The sequence below is a fragment of the Schistocerca cancellata genome, chromosome 8 (genome assembly GCF_023864275.1).
Source record: "Schistocerca cancellata isolate TAMUIC-IGC-003103 chromosome 8, iqSchCanc2.1, whole genome shotgun sequence".
Taxonomy (NCBI): Eukaryota; Metazoa; Arthropoda; class Insecta; order Orthoptera; family Acrididae; genus Schistocerca; species Schistocerca cancellata.
This window is the reverse complement of record NC_064633.1, coordinates 191,542,300-191,563,236: the sequence shown is the minus strand read 5'-3', so window position 1 is coordinate 191,563,236 and position 20,937 is coordinate 191,542,300. Positions and strand designations below refer to the sequence as shown.

Below are 20,937 nucleotides of genomic sequence, written 5' to 3'. Positions count from 1 at the left end.
ATCATGTCGTCAGACCGGCTTGTGCGAGCCCGAGGTTGTTTCGGTTTGTTGTCACAAGATGTTCTGCCTTCATTAAACTGTCGCACCCACGAACTCACTTTCGACACATCCATAACTTCATCACCACATGTCTCCTTCAACTGTCGATGAATTTCAATTGGTTTCACACCACGCAAATTCAGAAAACGAATGATTGCACGCTGTTCAAGTAAGGAAAACGTCGTCATTTTAAGTATTTAAAACAGTTCTCATTCTCGCCACTGGCGGTAAAATTCCATCTGCCGTACGGTGCTGCCATCTCTGGGACGTATTGACAATGAACGTGGCCTCATTTTAAAACAATGCGCATGTTTCTATCTCTTTCCAGTCCGGAGAAAAAAAATCGGAGGCCTTAGAACTTGAATGCACTTCGTACTCTAGCTCTTAATGTTAACCTTAATGTAGTTAGGGATTACCTTAAAAGCTAGACAGGTCTTATTAAACTTTCTAGGTTTTAGTACTTTCATAATCTTTGCTTTGCAGTTTTTAATTGTATAAACAGTTCGGCATTGAGCCGTGGTAAAAAAATTGCTGTTTTGAAGAGCGCGCCGCAGCGTGTTGTGTGAAGCAGTCGCCCTCCGTTTCTGGCTGTGGTGCCGCTGTGGTAATTGCAGCTTTGGTGTCTCCCTCTGGTGGGAAAGCGGAAAGGTTGCCTGTTGACGTGCATTTAAGGGGCGCTATGAGCTCTGTAGAAGAGGAGCCGGTCAGTCGAGGCGAGTCTAGTCAGTTGGTCAGCCGTCTCAGTGTGGGGCAGTCAGTCGTCGGAGTGCGAGTATGTCTGTCGTTTGCCTAACTTTAAGCCAGGAAATGAGAGTCTTGCCACTCCGCCAGTAACAGAACTCAGCTAGTGGTCGCCCGGTTGGGGCTGAGTTCCTGCATCTGAGTCTGCGCGTTAGGCCGCCAGTCTGCTCGAGTTGCTCGGGCAACGGCCATTGGCGGTTGGATTGGTCGGTTGGTTGGTCGCGCACCGAGACACGAGGTGACTTGTCCGCCTTAAGCGTCGGCGCATGTGAGGTCCCCACGAGAGTCCAGTGGGCAGCGCCGTATAGAAAGGGGTAGTGGCTTCGCGGTTCACCAGAGAGCAACAGGAGCGGAACTACGACATCGGGCTGGCCGGGGCGAGCTGCGACGCCGTGCGACGGGAGATCGGCGCGCCTTCCTGCGTCCGTTGAAGCGGCTGGCAGTGGACGGTTCGGGAGAGCGTTGGGGCTGCAGCGCCAGGTCTTCGCCAGAAATCGCAGTTTATTAGAAGTTAAGTGATTGGAGATATGTTGTTTCATTTACTTGTTAAATTCTACTTGTTTTCTTGGTGAGGTCACCAGCCGCTTTGTTTTGGTGTCGTCCCACCACTCTTCTCCGTTTACCCACCCGCGGGAAGATGGTTATTGTGGATTTTCTTCTTAATCCGGGTGATCGCGGGTTCCCACGCCTTGCTAAGGATGTAACCGCTGTCACGATTTAGTTGTGGTCACAAGGAAGTAAAAGGATATTTCCCAGAGTGTACCGACTTCGGGGGAGGAGGGAATAATAACGAGAGCGGTGCCGGCACACCCTCCTGAACGAGAAGACCTAGCACGCAGCGTCCAGACGGCGGGAGAACGGACGCTGTACCTGGACCGCACCGACTCATAGGAAGCGCCTGACGGAGGAGTGGGAGGGGGATTGTCCTACATATACATGGCGCCGGCCCACCGCCGGTCAGTACATCAGCGCACCTGATGATGGCATTGTGGTCGATTGCCGAAATATTGAGTCCTATGCACACTCATACCAGGCTGTTCACCCGAGATTTATTTCGTCATAAAATGCGCCTGGAGAAATTGAAGAATCACTTCTTTCATTATAGTCATTTATATCTTCCTTGTTGGTAAATCGTTTAGCATCCTGAGAAGGAATTTGTAGTGTTTGTTTAAATTTTTGTCCAATCTATTCGAGTCTTGAATGGTTTTTTGGTCTTCGTTTTGCTCTTCGTTTGATATTAACTTACAATGTAAGCATTAAGAATACTGGAAGATGGTCTTTATCAGTTCCCTCTCCAATCCACATTTCACTAAATTTGTTTCTAATACCTCAGAAACGGACAATATGATCAGGTTTAAAATTACCAGTCGATCCAATGAGGGTAGTTACTTTCTCTAGAAGCTCTTGAAGTATATGGCCACGCCGATTTGAGGTGCGCTGCACGCCCCACTCCTTGGTAGCCCACTCTGATAGCAGCACCATTGTAACTCAAAGCCGGTAGCAAGCTAGTATCATTAATCAGACCTGTGCACTTTATAGTTAAATGTGATATTTGACAGTCATTCAGTGCTATTAAAAGTAATAAACAGTTATCACCGTCATCTGAGACGGTACTGAATGTTTGTCGACCCTCACATGGCTGTGGATTTCCTGCACAGTTACGCACTCTGTATTGAAATGTTTCACTGAAACTAAACTAATATTCTTTACATGTTGAAGCATCCATTCAACCTCCTCTAGAAGTCAAACCTAGAGTACTATTGACTAGGCTTGCTACAACATATATAGAAGTCGGGCTATTGAATGTGGATCATCCCAGAGGTGAGTGATGAGGAGCGAAGGTCTGTTGTCTTCATTCCTTATGCTACGGGAATAGTTTTTAAGACTGGAAGAATTTTAAGTAGTTCTAAAATTACCACTGTGTTCTGTCCATCTTCCAAAATTAGGACACTACTTGGTTCTGCCAAAGGTAATGTGAAACTCAGGAAATCTGGCATATGACCAGTGAGAACATTATGACCACCCACCTAATAGCCGGAATGTCCTCCTTTGGCACGGATAACAGCGGCGATGAGTTGTAGTATGGAGGAAATGATGCGTTGGTAGGTCGCTGGAAGTAGTTTCCAGCATACATACACACACAAGTCACCTAATTCCCTTAAATTCCGGACCAAATTCCGTCAAATTCCGGGGAGGGGGACGATGAGCTCTGATGCCACGTTCATTCACACCCCAGATGTTTTCGATTGGGTCCGTATTTGGCGAATTGGGGGGCCAGCACATCATTTGGAACTCGCCACTGTGTTCCTCGAACCACTCCATCACACTCCTGGCCTTGTGAGATGACGCATTATCTTGTTGAAAAGTGACACTGCTGTGGGAAAATATGATTGTCATGAAGGGGTGTACACAGTCTGCAACCAGCGTACGATACTCCTTGGCCATCATGGTGCCTTGTACGAGCTCCAGTAGACCCATGAATGCCCACGTGAACGTTCCTCAGAGCGTAATGGAGCAGCCGCCAGATTGTCTTCGTCCCACAGTGCAGGTATCAAGGAGTTGTTCACCTGGAAGACGACGGATTCGCGCTCTCCCATCGCCATGATGAAGAAGGTATCGGGATTCATCAGACCATGCAACGCTCTGCCACTGCCTCAACGTCCAGTGCCGATGGTCACGTGCCCATTTCAGTCGAAGTTGCCGATATCGTGGTGTTAACATTGCCACTTGCGTGGGTCGTCAGCTGAGGAGGCCCATCGTTAGGAGTTTTTGGTGCACTGTGTGTACAGACACACTTGTACTCCGCCCAAGATTAAAGTCTGATGTAAATTTCGCCACAGTTCGCTACCTGTCCTGTTTTGCCACTCTGCCCAGCCTATGATATCCCATATTTCTAATGAGGGGTGGGCGCCCAGCCTCACGACGACTGGACGTGGTTTCAACTTGGTTTCGTGATGTGCTGAAGACACTCACCAGAGGACTCTTCGAATACTTGACAAGTCGAGCAGTTTCTGAAGTGCTCGTACCAAGTCCCCAGGCCATCACAATCTGCCCTTGGTCAAACTCAGATAAATCGCGCGTCTTCCCCATTCTACATAGGGAGAGCATGCTCACTGATACTACATGCATATGTCTAACTGGCAGTCATTCCTCTCCAGGTGATGCTGCTATCGCCTGGACGGGTGTGTATCGACAGTAGTCTGTAGTTGTAATGTTGTGACTGACTAGTGTATGAAATTCTCTGTCACTGTTGGAAAGTTTACATCGATCGATTCTCACAGTTCAAGACTGGTGCTTGGAGCATTGCCCTCACACAAGGCTACGACAGCCTAAAAAATCGGTGTTAGCGAAATATTGCTTGAACGATGGGCACGGGATGAAATTTGACGAGACTGCGGTAGTTGCTAGTACTCCTGGTATTTGGAACTATTTATAAAGAGGCATTGAGCAATAGGCTGGCAGACAATTTGATTAACAGAGCCAATGGTTTTTCCTCTCAGCAAGACGCGGAACCCATTACTATCTCGTGTTCTTCAGAGCGGTAGTGCAGAATGTTTGCTACCTGTGTCCTGCTAGGAGCGGCGCCACCAGCTCCTTTCTTGCAGTGCAGCAACTGTTGTGGGCAGCGCATGTGGCTTGTACTCTCTATATAGGACGACGATTTAGCGGGATCAATAGTAGCAGCGTTCTCTTCAAGATGGCGGACGGATGGGTAGCTGAAATATCGAGTCATGTTGAATTCAGAATCCTGCAGAAAACCTGAGACGACTATTAAGAACAGAGATCCATTTCACTCCCTAATCAACCCTTTCACGGCAATACTTCTCCACGTCTTGGTGTCAGTGATAGCCTGGGCAGAAGCACCCGTGGTCTTAATTCTGCTGCAAGCAGACGGATCCCAAGGGTCCCTGCTGACGCAACAAGTAACATGTGCTGTCATTTCGTCCCTGGATGGTGACACTGCTCGCACAGTGCGTCGATCTTGACGTGTGACTGTAGTATGCGGACGTGCAGAACTATCACTGATGCATTGTGAACAATATGCACAGCAGTCCGTCGATACGTCCATCCAGTTTCCCACAGGCTAACAGCGCGATCCCGCTGAAATGGCTGAAGCTATGCAATACGAGGGTTGTTTGAAAAGTCCATGAAAAGTCCGAGAGATGGCAGCACCGGCGCGTATCGAGGTCATGTTTAGTTAGTAACATCTTTGGAAAGAATGCATACCAAGTTTCAGCCGTATTGGTTTATTTCTTTGTGTTTGGCATTCTTGTGAATCAAGGAAGTCGCGTGATTGTCAAAAAACGGACGAAAAAGAATTTCGTGTGGTGACTAAACATTACTTTATGAAACGTAAAACGCCTCAGGAGAGTAAAGAGAAGCTTGATAAACATTACGGTGACTCTGCACCTTCGATTAGAACAGTTTATTATAAGTGGTTTAAAAATTTTCGGAGTGGCCATATGGGCACAAGTGATGCTGTATGTTTTGGGCGCACTGTGGAGGTTACGACTCCAGAAATCATTGATAAAATCCACGATATGGTGATGGATGACAGAAGAGTTAAGGTGCCTTAGATTGCTAGTGCTGTAGGCATCTCGAATGAACGGGTACATAATATTTTGCATAAACATTTGGACATGAGAAAGCTATCCGCAAGATGGGTTCCGCTATCCCTCACGCTTGACCAAAAACGGAATCGTGTGAAGTGTTGCAAGGATGGGTTGCAGGTGTTCAGCAAGAATCCGCATTACTTTAAGCGTCGTTTAGTCACTGTGGATGAAACATGGAGAGATTACCATACTCCTGAGACCAAACAACAATGTAAACAATGGGTTACCAAGGGAGAATCTGCACCAAAAAAGGCGAAGGCCATTCTTCGGCCGGAAAGGTTATGGCGACTGTCTTTTTGGATTCACAAGGGGTAATCCTCATCGACTATATGGAAAACGGTAAAACTATTACAGGTGAATATTATTCATCGTTACTGGATCGTTTGAAAACCGAGCTGCAAGAAAAACGCCGGCGATTGGACCGCAAAACAGTCCTTTTCCATCACGACGATGCATCAGCACACACCTCAGCAGTTGTGGTCGCAAAATCAATGGAAATAGTATTCCAACTCGTTTCAAATGCCTCCTATACTCCAGACTTGGCTCCCTTGGACTACTATTTGTTCCCCAATTTGAAGAAATGGCTGGCGGCACAAAGATTTTATTCAAACGAAGAGGTGATTGCAGCAACTAATAGCTGTTTTGCAGACATGGACAATTCCTATTATTCGGAAGGGATCGACAAATTAGAACAGCGTTGGACAAAGTATATAAGTCTTAAAGGAGACTATTCCGAAAAATAAAAAAAATTACCCCAAACACGTAAGTAGTTTTTATTTTTGCACGGACTTTTCAAACGCCCCTCGCACTGGTCGGCGGATCATGGTTGCAACCTAGAATGGATGTTGTAAACGCTGTTCACCTATGAATTCAGCACGGTTACTGCTTGCAGAGTCAAAACAGAGGGTGCACAGACAGGTCTCTTGAGTGTCATCCGATCGCCGAGGACCGTGATACATGATTCGCTAAGACTAGAACCTGCACATATTACACCCTGGTGATGTTGATGCAGTCTTTGTGGCTACAGCATTTGTTTTTTCGGTTATGTATATGCTACTATGGGCTACAAAGTTAACCCTTCCAAGTTAACAGCAAATTTTACTTACTATGTTACACAGACCACTATTTTTTCCCGTATCGTAACAGGCAAAGGTTACTGATAAGTTGGGGTGGTTACTCTTGTAATCAATACATTTACATCTCAAGCTGGTTCATGCGGAAGTGAAGCCGGTTACTTTTATAAATTGAAGCAGTGTAGATGGACTAATAAAAGCGCTGGGATGTGATGCTATAAAAGATGTTGACAATTAGGTGGACTGATAAGATACGGAATACAGATGTATTCCACAGAATGGATGGGGTTGCACTGAAATGTTATTTATTTGCATAGCCAAGCACGTCGTACATTTCATGCCAGTTTGAACTTTGTTATATGCTGTATTCATCGTGCTGGGATTTTAATGGCTATCAGAGCATTTTCGGAAAGCGTCTACAAAAAACTGCCGTTTTAAGCTGGGTGAACATTAAGATGAGGAAAACACGGACAAGAAGATAGAACACGTTTTGAGACATCAGGAAATAACTTCCAGTGTTTTAGAGGGGCCCGCAGAGGATAAAAATTGTACAGGAAGACAGATATAAGAATTAATCCAACAAATAATTGAGGAAGTTGGCTGCAACTGCTGGTCTGATATGAAAAAGTTAGAACAAATGTCGCGCTACATCGAACCATTCAGAAGACTGATGAAAAACGGATCTTTTACAGCAGTTGGGTTTGTTACTTCATTTGGTTTCTACGTTGTCTCATGTACTGTAGTATACGACTTGGTGATATGAGTCTCCTCTAAGGCATTGTGAGCTATTTTCACAATACAACTCCTCATCTTAATGTTCAGCCAGCTTAAAATGGTTTTTTTGTGGACGCTTTCCAAAAATGCTCTGCTAGCCATTAAAATTTTCAAATACACTTGGCTCGATTCGGATGGTTTAGCACGTATTAATCACACGCTCTTGTAACACCTGCACATTGTCGCCGGCCGCGGTGGTCTAGCGGTTCTGGCGCTGCAATCCGGAACCGCGGGACTGCTACGGTCGCAGGTTCGAATCCTGCCTCGGGCATGGGTGTGTGTGATGTCCTTAGGTTAGTTAGGTTTAAGTAGTTCTAAGTTCTAGGGGACTTATGACCTAAGATGTTGAGTCCCATAGTGCTCAGAGCCATTTGAACCATTTGAACTGCGCATTGTTGATAGGTTGGGAATACCCCGATACCTTTAAACGTTCTAGTGGACAAAAAAAAACAACGGTTTCAGGTCCGGAGAAGCTATGCTTCCGGACCTCCTCAGACCAATCTATAGCCCACAAAACGTTGGAGTGACGTACTGTAGCACGGTCCGTATAAAATTGGATGGGCTCTGTAGTGCATACACTAAAGCCGTTGATCTTCCTGCAAGGATAACGCTCTCCAACAGTGCTGGTACTTCATCGCAGAATGAACTGCAACAGTAAGACACCCTGCACCACCGAATACTACTCATTACAAGTAAAACGGCTCATATCTCAACGGGTATTGGTTTTCGGAAATATAATTACAAAAAAAATTATCTAGTTTCGACCAATACTGCCTCCTGCAGGAATACGTGTAACTTTTTTTAATCCTGGTAAAATGTTTTCGTTAACGTCCTGCACGTATATTTATTACCACTGATCACTGCTGTATTTTCGTTTTGTCGTTTTAGCCTATATTCTTGCATTATGCTAAATATTATTCAGTTTAACCGTTACTCTGTGATGATTGATTGAGAGCTGAAATTATAAAGATTTATATTTTTTGGCGAGTGCGAGATGAACGTAGCAGCTGGGCCGTGGTAACGGTGGACATGAACTTGTGTGACCGCCGAATACCTATATATCCGAAGTGTGGTTTATTAGCAGTGGAAATAGAGGTTTGAGACATATATGAGCTGGTGCTACTTCGCATAAAATTTACTACGGCAATGAGATCGCTGTATTCGGCTGTTTCATATGAAGTAGTTCAGACTGTGAGCGTTGCACAATAGAACAGCATAACGCTGCTCCAGAATATACATGTAACATTTACAAGAACGTGTTAATGTGATTTGCTGGTGCACGGCAGTTATGTTGATTAGTCAATTACAGATATCGGATTACCCTATATACGTTATTGCTGGGTATTTAGACCCAATGGCTTGAGTGTATGAGGCCCGGTGATAACACAGGAGTACTAAAGATAAATGAAAGAGTAAGAATTCTCGCTATTCACGTACCTGAGTGCCGTTTTGCACAGCGTCCTGTAATACGCAGAATTTGCAGGGTTCTTCATGCAGTACGGATTCACAGCCTCTATAAATTATTTATCTGACGTCATTTTTGATTTTAGCTGTACCTTTTTTATGCGTTATTGCAATTTGTGCTTGTGCGCTATTGTCAAGTATAAGATCCCATAAATCAGTCGCAAATAACGTTTATTGCACATCCACATTTCGCTCACTGTCAGCCCATCTTCAGTGCAGTGAATGCATGTTCAAACATTAAAACCACTTATACCTACGCAAAATCTCACTGCAATATTCATGTCAAAGATTCAGTTCACACTTGAATATCCCAGTTCGGCTATGTGTCTATATAAGTGGTTTTAATGTTTTAACTTACATTCACTGCACTGCACACAGTGACCGAACTGTGGATTTGCAATAAACACTGTTTTCGACTGATTGCTGTACCCTTTGCTACCTGAAATAGAGTTGCTGGGCATATCTGTTTCTGCAGGGAATCAAATCTAATAATATTTGATGTCGTTTTACGGCATTGAAATATGTTAAAATGGCAACGTTCTTGTTGTTCTGTGTCACCCTTGATGGAAACAGGGTCAATGACTGTTATTGATGAGTTACATAAAGCATGATTTATGTTTTACATGTAGATGTATATATACAAACTTTCCCTGTGAATTTATGTGTTGTTTAGCAGAATATGTCTCATTTTATATTTTTCTGTTGTCTTTCATTTTAAAATACTGAAATATTCAAGAGTTCTGGGTATTAAGTACAAATCATACCCCAAGAGGCACACAGTAACTATAAATTTATGTTTGTTCCTACAGTTTCATGGCTTTCTTCGTATTGCTGTGGTCCTTAGTTCAAAGACTGCTTCACTACGGCCCTCCAAGCTAATAAATCCTGTCCAAGACTCTCCACCCGTGCACAGTAATGTCCTTTTGAACCTATTTTCTGTAGGTAAGCCGTAGTGTCTCTCTACTCCCATTAATGAAATTATTACCCCTACGTCACAATCAGCTTAACAGCTCATGCATCGAAGCTGCTTACAAGAATAATGTACAGAAGAATGGAAAAGAAAATTGAGAATGCGCTAGGTGACGATCAGTTTGGCTTTGGGAAAAGTAAAGGGACGAGAGAGGCAATTCTGACGTTACGGCTAATAATGGAAGCAAGGTTACAGGAAAATCAAGACACTTTCATAGGATTTGTCGACCTGGAAAAAGCGTTCGACAATATAAAATGGTGCAAGCTGTTCGAGATTCTGAAAAAAGTAGGGGTAAGCTATAGGGAGAGACGGGTCATACACAATATGTATAACAACCAAGAGGGAATAATAAGAGTGGACGATCAAGAACGAAGTGCTCGTATTAAGAAGGGTGTAAGACAAGGCTGTAGCCTTTCGGCCCTACTCTTCAATCTGTACATCGAGGAAGCCATGATGGAAATAAAAAAAAGGTTCAGGAGTGGAATTAAAATACAAGGTGAAAGGATATCAATGATACGATTCGCTGATGACATTGCTATCCTGAGTGAAAGTTAAGAAGAATTAAATGATCTGCTGGACGGAATGAACAGTCTAATGAGTACACAGTATGGTTTGAGAGTAAATCGGAGAAAGACGAAGGTAATGAGAAGTAGTAGAAATGAGAACAGCGAGAAACTTAACATCAGGATTGATGGTCACGAAATCAATGAAGTTAAGGAATTCTGTTACCTAGGCAGTAAAATAACCAATGACGGACGGAGCAAGGAGGACATCAAAAGCAGACTCGCTATGGCAAAAAAGACATTTCTGGCCAAGAGAAGTCTACTAATATCAAATACCGGCCTTAATTTGAGTAAGAAATTTCTGAGGATGTACGTCTAGAGTACAGCATTGTATGGTAGTGAAACATGGACTGTGGGAAAACCGGAACAGAAGAGAATCGAAGCATTTGAGATGTGGTGCTATAGACGAATGTTGAAAATTAGGTGGGCTGACAAGGTAAGGAATGAGGAGGTTCTACGCAGAATCGGAGAGGATAGGAATATGTGGAAAACACTGATAAGGAGAAGGGACAGGATGATAGGACATCTGCTAAGACATGAGGGAATGACTTCCATGGTACTAGAGGGAGCTGTAGAGGGCAAAAACTGTAGAGGAAGACAGAGATTGCAATACCTCAAGCAAATAATTGAGGACGTAGGTTGCAAGTGCTACTCTGAGATGAAGAGGTTAGCACAGGAAAGGAATTCGTGGCGGGCCGCATCAAACCAGTCAGTAGACTGATGACAAAAAAAAAAAAAAAAAAAAAAAAAAAAAAAAAAAAAAAAAAAAAAAAACCGTCAGATAAGCTGTCCGACCGTAGACGGCGCTATCAGTGTGTAGCCAGGGCGAGAAAGGAAAACTAAGTACAGATTCCTGCTGCTTATCACTGCGAGAATATGTTGCTTCAGGTGTACCTTAATGACTCCACAGGATGAGTACAGCTCACGAAAAGTTAGTGGCTTGAGATTCTGGCCGTGACTGGCGAGTAGCTGTAATCTCTTACGAACGTCCAAAAGAATCTTTCGTTCTAGAATGCGTAACAAATCTAGTGACTAGAAGGGGGCTATTTTTCTCTGCAGTCAACAATCGTGAGAAATGTGAATTATAGTCGTCGCACAGTCAGAGGAAACCATTATTGTTGATTGGAGATTAGTGAATTTGGCTGTGGAGGAGGTAAAAATCTTGGAGGGACACCACAGCTTACGCACAGAACTACGTTGAAACGGACATAGTTATGCACAAGTGAAGAGGCTTTCACGGGGTAGCTGTGGACAGTTGTAGTAAACCAGTGTTTGAACTGGAGACCACAGCAATACGGAGGTAGCCATGAAACTGCAGGAACAAATATCAACTTATAATTACTGCGTGCATCTGGGAGTATAAAGGAGTGTATATAATTTGTACTTAATATGCAAAACTCTGGAATATTTCTGTATTTTAAAACAAAAGCTTATCGACAGGAGAGATATGCAAAATATGACATATTCTGCGAAACCACTCTCAAATCAAAATGAAGTACATGATAAACTTAAATTTGGTCATGTGCAAAAAGTTAATAACGTATTTTGACCATTTTTGTTGCTACTGTCTGATAGAGCAATCACATGATCGTTTCACAGCATTTGAAACCCATTGCTGGTGACACCTCGATGACCAGTTGTGGTACTACAGACACATTCGCTAATTTAGTAAGAATTGGAGCGTGTTACACAGCATGTGCTCAGTCTTGCAAAGACACATAGATGTACTACAAAAAATACCATCACAAACGTTAGTGCATAATGGCAAGCGTGAATGATTCTCAAAGGAATATAATGTTAATCTCGGAGATAGGACATGGACGATGGGACAAAGTCATAGCTGAGTCTTAGTATTCACATGGTCAGCTGTGGTGACCACCCAGTAGCAACAGACTACTAGTAGTTCTTCACTGAGAAAATAACCAGGGAGCTGGGCAGCACCAGTGCTGACAGGGTATGAAGAAAGCTCAGCCATGCCCATGTTGTTGTAGGAGTCTTCAGTCCGAAGACTGGTTAGATGCAGTTCTTCCCGCTACTCTGTCCTGTGCGAGCCTCTTCATGTCCAAGTAACTATTCCAACGTACATCCTTCTCCATCTTGTTACTGTATTCATCTCTCGGTCTCCCTCTACCATTCCCCACCTCTCCCCACATTGCGCTTCAATATTAAATTGGTGATCCTTTGGTATCTCAAAATGTGCCCAATCAATCGATCCCTTCTTTTGGTTAAGTTGTGCCACAAATTTCTTGTCTTTACAATTCTGTTTAGTACCTCCTCATCAGTTACGTGATCGACTCATCTAATATTCAACATTCTTCAGTAGCATCACATTTCCAAAGCTTGTATTTTCTGCTTGTCTAAACTGTTTTCGTCAATATTTCACTTCCATACATGGCTACACTCCAGACAAATATCTTCAGAAATGACCTCCTAACACTTAAATCTATATTCGATGTTAGCAAATCTCTTTTTCCTCAGAAATGCTTTTCTTGCCATTGCCAGTCTACATTTTATACCCTCTCTACTGCGGCCGTCATCAATTATTTTGCTGATCAGACAGTCAAACGCATCTACCACTTTAAATGCCTCGTTTCCTAATCTAATTCCCTTAGCATCACCTGATTTAATTCGACTACAGTCGATTATCCTTAATTTGATTTTGTTAATGTTCACCTTATACCCACCTTTCAAGACAGTGTCCAGTCCATTCAACTGCACTTCCAATCTTTTGCTGTCTCTGACAGAATCATAGTGTCACTGGCAAACCTCAAAGTATTTATTTCTGCTCCCTGTGTTTTAATACCTACTCAAAATTTTTCTTTGGTTTCATTTATTGCTTGTTCAATGTGCACATGGAATAACATCGGGGAAAGGCTACAAGCCTGTCTCACTCCCTTCTCAACCACTTCTTCCCTTTCACGCCCCTCGACTCATATAACTACTGTCTGGTTTCTGTACAAGTTGTAAACAGCCTTTTTGCCCCTGTATTTTACCCCTGCAAAAAATGGCCGTGAGCACTATGAGACTTAACTTCTGAGGTCGTCAGTCGCCTGGAACTTAGAACTACTTAAACTTAACTAACCTAAGGGCATCACACACATCAATGCCCGAGGCAGGATTCGAACCTGCGACCGTAGCGACGCTCGGCTCCAGACTGTAGCGCCTAGAACCGCACGGCCACTCCGGCCGGCTTTACCCCTGCCACATTCACAGTTTCAAAGAGGGTATTGCAGTCGACATTGTGAAATTCTATAAACATAGGTTTCTTATTCCTTACCCTAACTTCTAAGATAAGGCGTATGGTCAGTACTGTCTAGCATGTTCCTGCAGTTCTACGAAATATAAACTGATCTTACCCGAGGTCGGTTTTTTCAATCTTCTGTAAAGAATTCGTGTTAATATTTTGCATCCATAACTTATTAAACTGATAGTCCGATAATTTTTACACCTGTCAGCAACTGCTTTCTTTGGAATTGGGATTAGTACATTCTTCTTGAGGTCTGAGGGTGTTTCGCCTGTTTCATACGTCTTGTACACCAGATGGAAGAGTCTCGTCGTGGCTGACTCTCTTAAGGCTATCAGTAATTCTGACGGCATATCATCTACCCCCGCGACCTTACTTCGAATTATATCTTACAGAGCTCTGGAGGGTTCTTCTCACAGTATCATACCTCCCACCTCACCTTTATCTACGTCCACTTCCCTATATGTAATATTGCTTTCATGTCCATCTTCCTTGTTTAGACCCTCTATATGCTCCTTCCGCCTTTCTGCTTCCCTTTCTTTGCTTAGGACTGGTTTTCCATCTGAGTTCTTGATATTCATAAGGTGCTTCTTCTTTCTCCAAATGTCTCTTTAATTTTCCTGTTGGCTGCATCTATCTTACCCCTAGTGGAATTCGCTTCTAAATCTTTACATTTGTCCTCTAGCCATTTCTTGCTTAGCAATTTTCCACTTCCCGTCAATCTAATTTTTTAAACGTCTGTATTCCCTTTCGTATCCATAGGCGTCCATAACAGGGGGAGGGGTGTGGGCCGAGGGGGGAGGGGGAGGGAGGAGGAGGGGAGGGGGGCAAGAGGGGCACTTACCCTATCCTCTAATCTTCGCTCAGGTTTGTTGTTCATTAAAGAATACACACGAATTTATAGCAATGCTTCTCTGCGACTCTACTAAACTGTAAATTTAATATTTTTGAGCGCTACGAGAAATACAGTGACTTTAGCAGTCACTACACAGGATGATTCCTTGATGACATTACAGACTTTTAGGGGTAATGGAGTAGAGTAAATTTATCAGTGTGAGGCTGGGGACTCTGATCAGGAAACGACGGAGTCGAAGTTAAAAAGCGAAAATCGTTCTGGCACCTCTGATAGTGGAATACACATACCGATACTGTCGCTTGGCGCGAACATACCACCCAGATTCCTAGGACGTATCACACTTGTTATTCGTCAAGGGATGTGGTTCCAACATGATGCAGCACCACCTCACCGTGGACTGAGGATTGGTGAACACCTGGATAAGACATGTGGGTAGCAGTGGAGGTCCTATTTCGCAGCCAGCACATTCGCTTGATTTCACCCCACTTGTGGAGCCAAATAAAGTCTTGTGTACGAGACTCCTGTCCAGAGCGAAGTGGATCTCCTAGCAAGAATTATCGCTGCCTGCGATATAGTTCAAACGACACTGAGGATATCAGAACGGGTACGACAGAACTTTGTGCGACGTTATCATGCCTGCAATGACGCTGGGAGACGCCATTTTGAACAACTGTTGTAAATGTAGCAGCTCGTCAAACCTGTGTAGGTAAATGGGATCTATTATTAACATACCGTAGACAGGATTTTTATCTATCTGACGATAAGTTACGTGAGACGTTACAAGTCCGTCAGCAGCGTAAATCATCCGAGGGTACTGGGGTACTATTTAGGGCGAATTATGCACGTCATGCTTAGGGTTCGTAAGTTGGGGGCCGTTAGTTTGAGCGCTGCTGAAGGAACTTGATTTTCGAGTATACCTTTCGTCTCCGTCGTTTCCGGACTAGTGTCCCTTATTTGAAATAGATGCAGTTACCCTTCTCCATCGTTCCTGAAGGCTTGTGACATCATCACGGAATCAGCAGGTATTCTTTAATTTAATTTATTTATTTATTCATATTTGTTGTTGTCGCTTTGTCCAAGTGAAATTTTGGCCATTGTTTGGTACGACGGCAGTTTCGGCGGTCTTCTACATTCAAGATGGTTCCAAACCTTAACAGGATCGTTTCGAAATAGTGTCCTCAATATTTTTTCTGTTACTCTCTCGTAGGTCCTTATAGAGATGCAGAAAGGGATTGGTACAGCGCCCTAACATGAAGATTGTTAGTACAATATATAGAGGGGATAACTATCAACCATTTTAGATACAAGAAGTTTTATACATTTCTTCTCAAATTTAGTTTTTGAAGGACGACACGTTTTCAGACTAAGCGCATCAGTCAGCTTAAAGTGCAAATTTTAGAATCTTGCTCCGTCTTGTGAAACTTTCTCCGGATGTCCATCGGTATAGCCATGTAACAGCTTGAGTACAGAAGCAGAATTTTAATTCACGTCTGTTATCAGACTCACTAATGACATTGGAGACCTCTCAGTCAGGAATAATTACTGGACCTGCTGAATAGGATGAACAGTCTAGTTAGCGCAGAATACGGACTGAGAGTATGTTAAATGAAGGAAATCTATCAACTTTGATGGGGGATAAAGTATGACGGACGAAGCAAAGAGGATCTAAGAAGCAGACTAGCGCAGGTAAAGAGAGTATTTATATTTCACAGTTTTTATGTCGCCTTCTGACGTCTGAACATTCAGTCGTCAAGACTCAGAGGAACGAGGATTACCTTTGAAGATCTCCACTGCAGCTATGGACGAAAAATTAACAATGGAATAGTTTCGTGGATCACGGTCACACAAACCGAAAGATTTACCAGCCGCTGCAACATGGAGCCTCATATTCAGGGAGTGGGTGACAGGGAGCAGATGCAAGAATTCGGCATCACCATCCTGGGCAAGGTGCTTTGCAATTGCTTTCATATTATCAAGAGCACATCTGTGTCGTGTGGATGACTTTGATGAGTGCTTGTTCAGTGTAATATTGTTTTTTGTGTTATTATGAGTAAAATGTAAATGTTGTGTGACTAGGGCCTCCCGTCGGGTAGACCGCTCGCCTGGTGCAAGTCTTTCGATTTGACGCCACTTCGGCGACTTGTGCGTCTGTGGGGATGAAATGATGATGATTAGGACAACACAACACCCAGTCCCTGACCGGAGAAAATCTCCGACCCAGCCGGGAAGCGAACTCGGGCCCTTAGGATTGACATTCTGTCGCGCTGACCACTCAGCTACCGGGGGCGGACGTTATATGGGTGAAGGGGAGGGAGAGGATAAAACCAGAGCCGGCACATGGGTTACTTCTTTCAAACAGCACAAAGGGGACGGCCGACCTTAACGTCGTCGTCCGACAGACGGCTCAACATCACATGCTCTCATTCATGAGACACTGCGCAGAAATCTGGAATTTAGTCCAGGATGTTGGTGTAAACACTGGTCATCAGGAACTTTACGCCTCTGCCCCTTCTCCCTGTACCTGTCTGATACTTGCACTGAAAAATTTTCCACTAGCAGGATTTCAAATGGCTTATCTCTGAGTCGAGAGCAACCATAGAAGCGTGCGTTAGCGACATCCGACACGGAGGAGGGTAGGTGGTGCGAAAGGATGCTCAAATTAAATGGGCTGACGAGATGATAAGACATGATGAGCCACTCAGCATTACCGGTGAGTTAAGCAAAGTGTGGTAAAAAGTAACTAGAAGAAGCGACAAGATGATGAAATATCAGCGAATAGCGTTCATGGTAACAGGGGAATACACATATTGCAGGAACTAGGGGAAGAGAAATATGCACTAACCAGCCTTAACATTATGACCACCTAACTAATAGCTGGTGTGACCATCTTTGCCACGGATAAAGTGTTGTGCCTAGACAAGACAGTCTAGACAAGGCGAGGTAACCGAAATGCACGCGTACACACACGCCGGCTGGCGTGAGGTCTGAAACAGGATACGTGATGAATGATATAAAGAAAAGTACGTAGCTGCGTTAATACTTAACTTTAATTCATCCTTGTGGTACATCGCTATTGACGATACAAGTGAGACACTTTAAATATGGTTAATGGCGCCTTGCTAGGTCGTAGCCATGGACTTAGCTGAAGGCTATTCTAACTGTCTCTCGGCAAATGAGAGAAAGGCTTCGTCAGTGTAGTCGCTAGCAAAGTCGTCGTACAACTGGGGCGAGTGCTAGTACGTATCTCTAGACCTGCCGTGTGGTGGCACTCGGTCTGCAAATACTGACAGTGGCGACACGCGGGTCCGACATGTACTAATGGACCGCGGCCGATTTAAAGCTACCACCTAGCAAGTGTGGTGTCTGGCGGTGACACCACATAAAGTCTCACAAGCTGTGACATTGTCGCGAATAAAACAGTGACCTGTACATAGAATAAATTTCCTTTAATTTACGTCTATGGTCACAAACTTTTTGTTCACAGATTACTGGTTTCGGTCTATAATCACTATCTTCAGATCTGTGTTTTATAAAAACAATGTCCTAATGTACTGCAGCAATAGTGGCATTAACATTTGACGATGTCACTATGGCTGCAGTACATTAGGACACTGTTTTTATAAAACAGATCTGAAGATGTTCATTATAGACCGAAACCGGTAATATGTGAACAAAAAGTTTGTGACCATAGATATAAATTAAAGGAAATTTCCGGATAAAGTCGGTGACACTTCTGGCATGGAAAAAATGAGACCTTGGTAGTCGCTGGAAGGAGATGGTAGCACATCTGCACACAAAAGTCACATAATTCCCGTGATTTCTGGGGCGGGAGGTGATGAGCTCTGACGCCAAGTTCAATCACATTCCAGATATGTTCGATCGGGTTCAGATCTGGCTAGTCTCAATTGGTACTCGCCACTTTGTTCCTTGAAACACTCCATTACACTGTTGGCCTTGTGACATGCACATCATCTTGTTGAAAAATTCCACTGCTGTCGGGAAACCTGATCGTCATGATCTGGCGAGTACTCAATTGGTACTCGCCACTTTGTTCCTTGAAACACTCCATTACACTGTTGGCCTTGTGACATGCACATTATCTTGTTGAAAAATTCCACTGCTGTCGGGAAACCCGATCGTCATGAAGGGGTGTACGAGGTCTGCAACCAGTGTACGATACAGCTCGGCAGTGATAGTGCCTTGTATGAGCTCCACTGGACCCAAGGGTGCCCACGTGAATATTCCCCAGAGCGCAATGGAGCCGCCGTCAGAATATCTCCGACCCGTAGTATAGGTGTCCAGGAGCTGTTCCCTTGGAAGCAGACGGATTCGTGCCCTCCCATCGGCATGATATAAAAGGTATCAGGATTTATCAGACCCTGCAACGCTCTGCCACTGCGCCAACGTCCAGTGGCCCATCGTCACGTGTCCATTTCAGCCGTAGTTGTCGATGTCGTGGTACTAAAATTGGCACGTCTATGGGTCGTGGCATGCGGAGGCCCGTCTTTAGTAGTGTTCGGAGAACTGTGTGATCAGAAACACTTGTAATCTGCCTAGCATTAAAGTCTGATATTAGTCCTGGCACAGTTCGCCACCTGTCCTTTTTTACCAGTCTGCCCAGGCTATGACATCCGGTATTTCTAATGAGGTCTTCGTTGATCCATTATGGATCGTGGGACGACTGCTGGCATGAACTTCTTGATGCAATAATTTACCAACATCCGTATGTATTGTAGAAATTTATTTTATTTTATGGACTTCTATGTGCTACCAGTTTCGGGATTACATTGATGCCATCTTCAGGCCCCACTCGCCATAGTCATAAAATCGCTATACACGGAAGGAGTCATATAACTGGATCCGTGAATCAAATCGTTCTGCAACAGCTTTTGGTGGCCAGTAGCCTCAGACTGATGGAACAGGTAAGGGGAAGTGTCGGGATGCAGTCAGCAACGGTGCTCATAATAGGACCCGCAGCAGTAGGAGTTTCATGAAGGTGTCCCTGGTCAGTCTGGTCACGAATTGTGAGTAGATGCTAAATGTACAATATTCAAAGGACATACAGGCATTGTAGGCCCCCATGTGCAGCATAGGCAGTTAGTACATAGGGCTGTGTACGAATGCGGACGGGGTAAAACAGGTGCAGGGGAACAATCATCTAACTGACAGTAGAAGCAGATGCAGCGCCGCAGTAGACGGTGCTCTGTGTAGCTAGGCTAATGAAATTGTAGAGTAATCCAGAAAGAAGCGAATATGATAAAAGGGAGCAACCAGAAAAACTAAAGTACTCTCAAGAAAACCAGAACAGCTCCCCATTAATGGCGTCACTGGGTGACCTGTAAATGAATTGTGTCGGAGTCTTGCTCTGCAGCAGCCAGAAAAGCAGCCATACTCACAAGACAACTGCGTCCAGGACTCTGGTCAACTGGGGTTGGCGGTTTGGAAGAGTGTGCATGGGTCAGTGCAGTACTGAGTAGCAGCCAACAGAGTACTGCCACTCTAGTACATGCAGACACGGTAGTTCCTAAAAGGGGTCTCCCGAACAGCCCACGGATGAGTTTATGAAGAAATGTGGGTGGGGGGTAGCTGCGGTGTTGGGGAGCCGGCGGCAAAGTAACGGTACTCACAGGACCTGCAGACGCGGCAGCCCCTCGAAGGCGTCCTTGGGCAGCCTGGGGATGGAGTTGTGCGCCAGCAGCAGGTCGTGCAGCAGGGACAGACCAAGGAATGGACGGCCCTCCAGCGTCGTGATCTGGTTGCTCGCCAAGTCCCTGTAAAGTAACACAGTTGTCATTGGACAAGGTGCCTGGATAGCGAGTGCATTTTTTGTAGCCGCAGTACTAGTCTCCAAATTAAACACACTAGACAAATCATTCGTCACTCGCAGGAGGCATCAAGCTAATACCCTGTAAAACGGCCTCTAGCCTTCATAACAGCCTCCGCTGTGGGAAGGTATGAATCCACACATTTTGTAACGTTGTCGCTTTAATTTGCGGTATAAGCGGAACTGATAGCCAATAAAATCGGGTTAAAAGCTGTGAGCTGTCTGGGGAAGTTAACCTTGCATTACTGCGCAACTGTTTCACCAGGTATCCAGTCTAGCTTACCAAATTCCCAACCAGACTAACATTAATTATAATCTTTTAATAGTCATACGACAACCGGTGATATATATATATATATATATATATATATATATATATATATATATATATATAAGAGAATTTCAATAAAAAGAAATAAATCAGTTTATATTTGGAAATTTATTTTAACATTGATCATTGAAATTTCAGCATATTTAACGTGAGTCATAACTAAGCTGGTGCCTTATTTAGGATTGTGAAAATGTGAGTTTGTTATCTTACGGAACACATCAAATAGGGAGCCAAGATTGGGAGACTCCGTACAACACTGCATTCATAAAATAACACACGAAGAACGTTGAAACATATGCAAGAGGAAATTAACCACAACCAACCGATTCAATTTTCACCCAAAGAAGTTACATTCGTAGCACAATCCTGTCCGTCGTGTAATTACCACACACTGGTATACTAAATTCATACTAACTCTCTGTGAAATCTTCCCAAAAAGAATAGC

General features: G+C 44.0%; 1 protein-coding gene across 1 annotated transcript in view; it reads right to left on the bottom strand.

Moving 5' to 3' along the window:
• LOC126095461 (leucine-rich repeat-containing G-protein coupled receptor 5-like) overlaps nt 1–20,937 on the bottom strand; it is a 1,115,085-nt gene that overhangs the window by 221,226 nt on the left and 872,922 nt on the right. Inside the window, exon 12 of the mRNA XM_049910253.1 lies at nt 19,965–20,108. Coding sequence (XP_049766210.1) covers nt 19,965–20,108 — 144 coding nt within the window. The remainder of the gene's footprint in view (nt 1–19,964; nt 20,109–20,937) is intronic.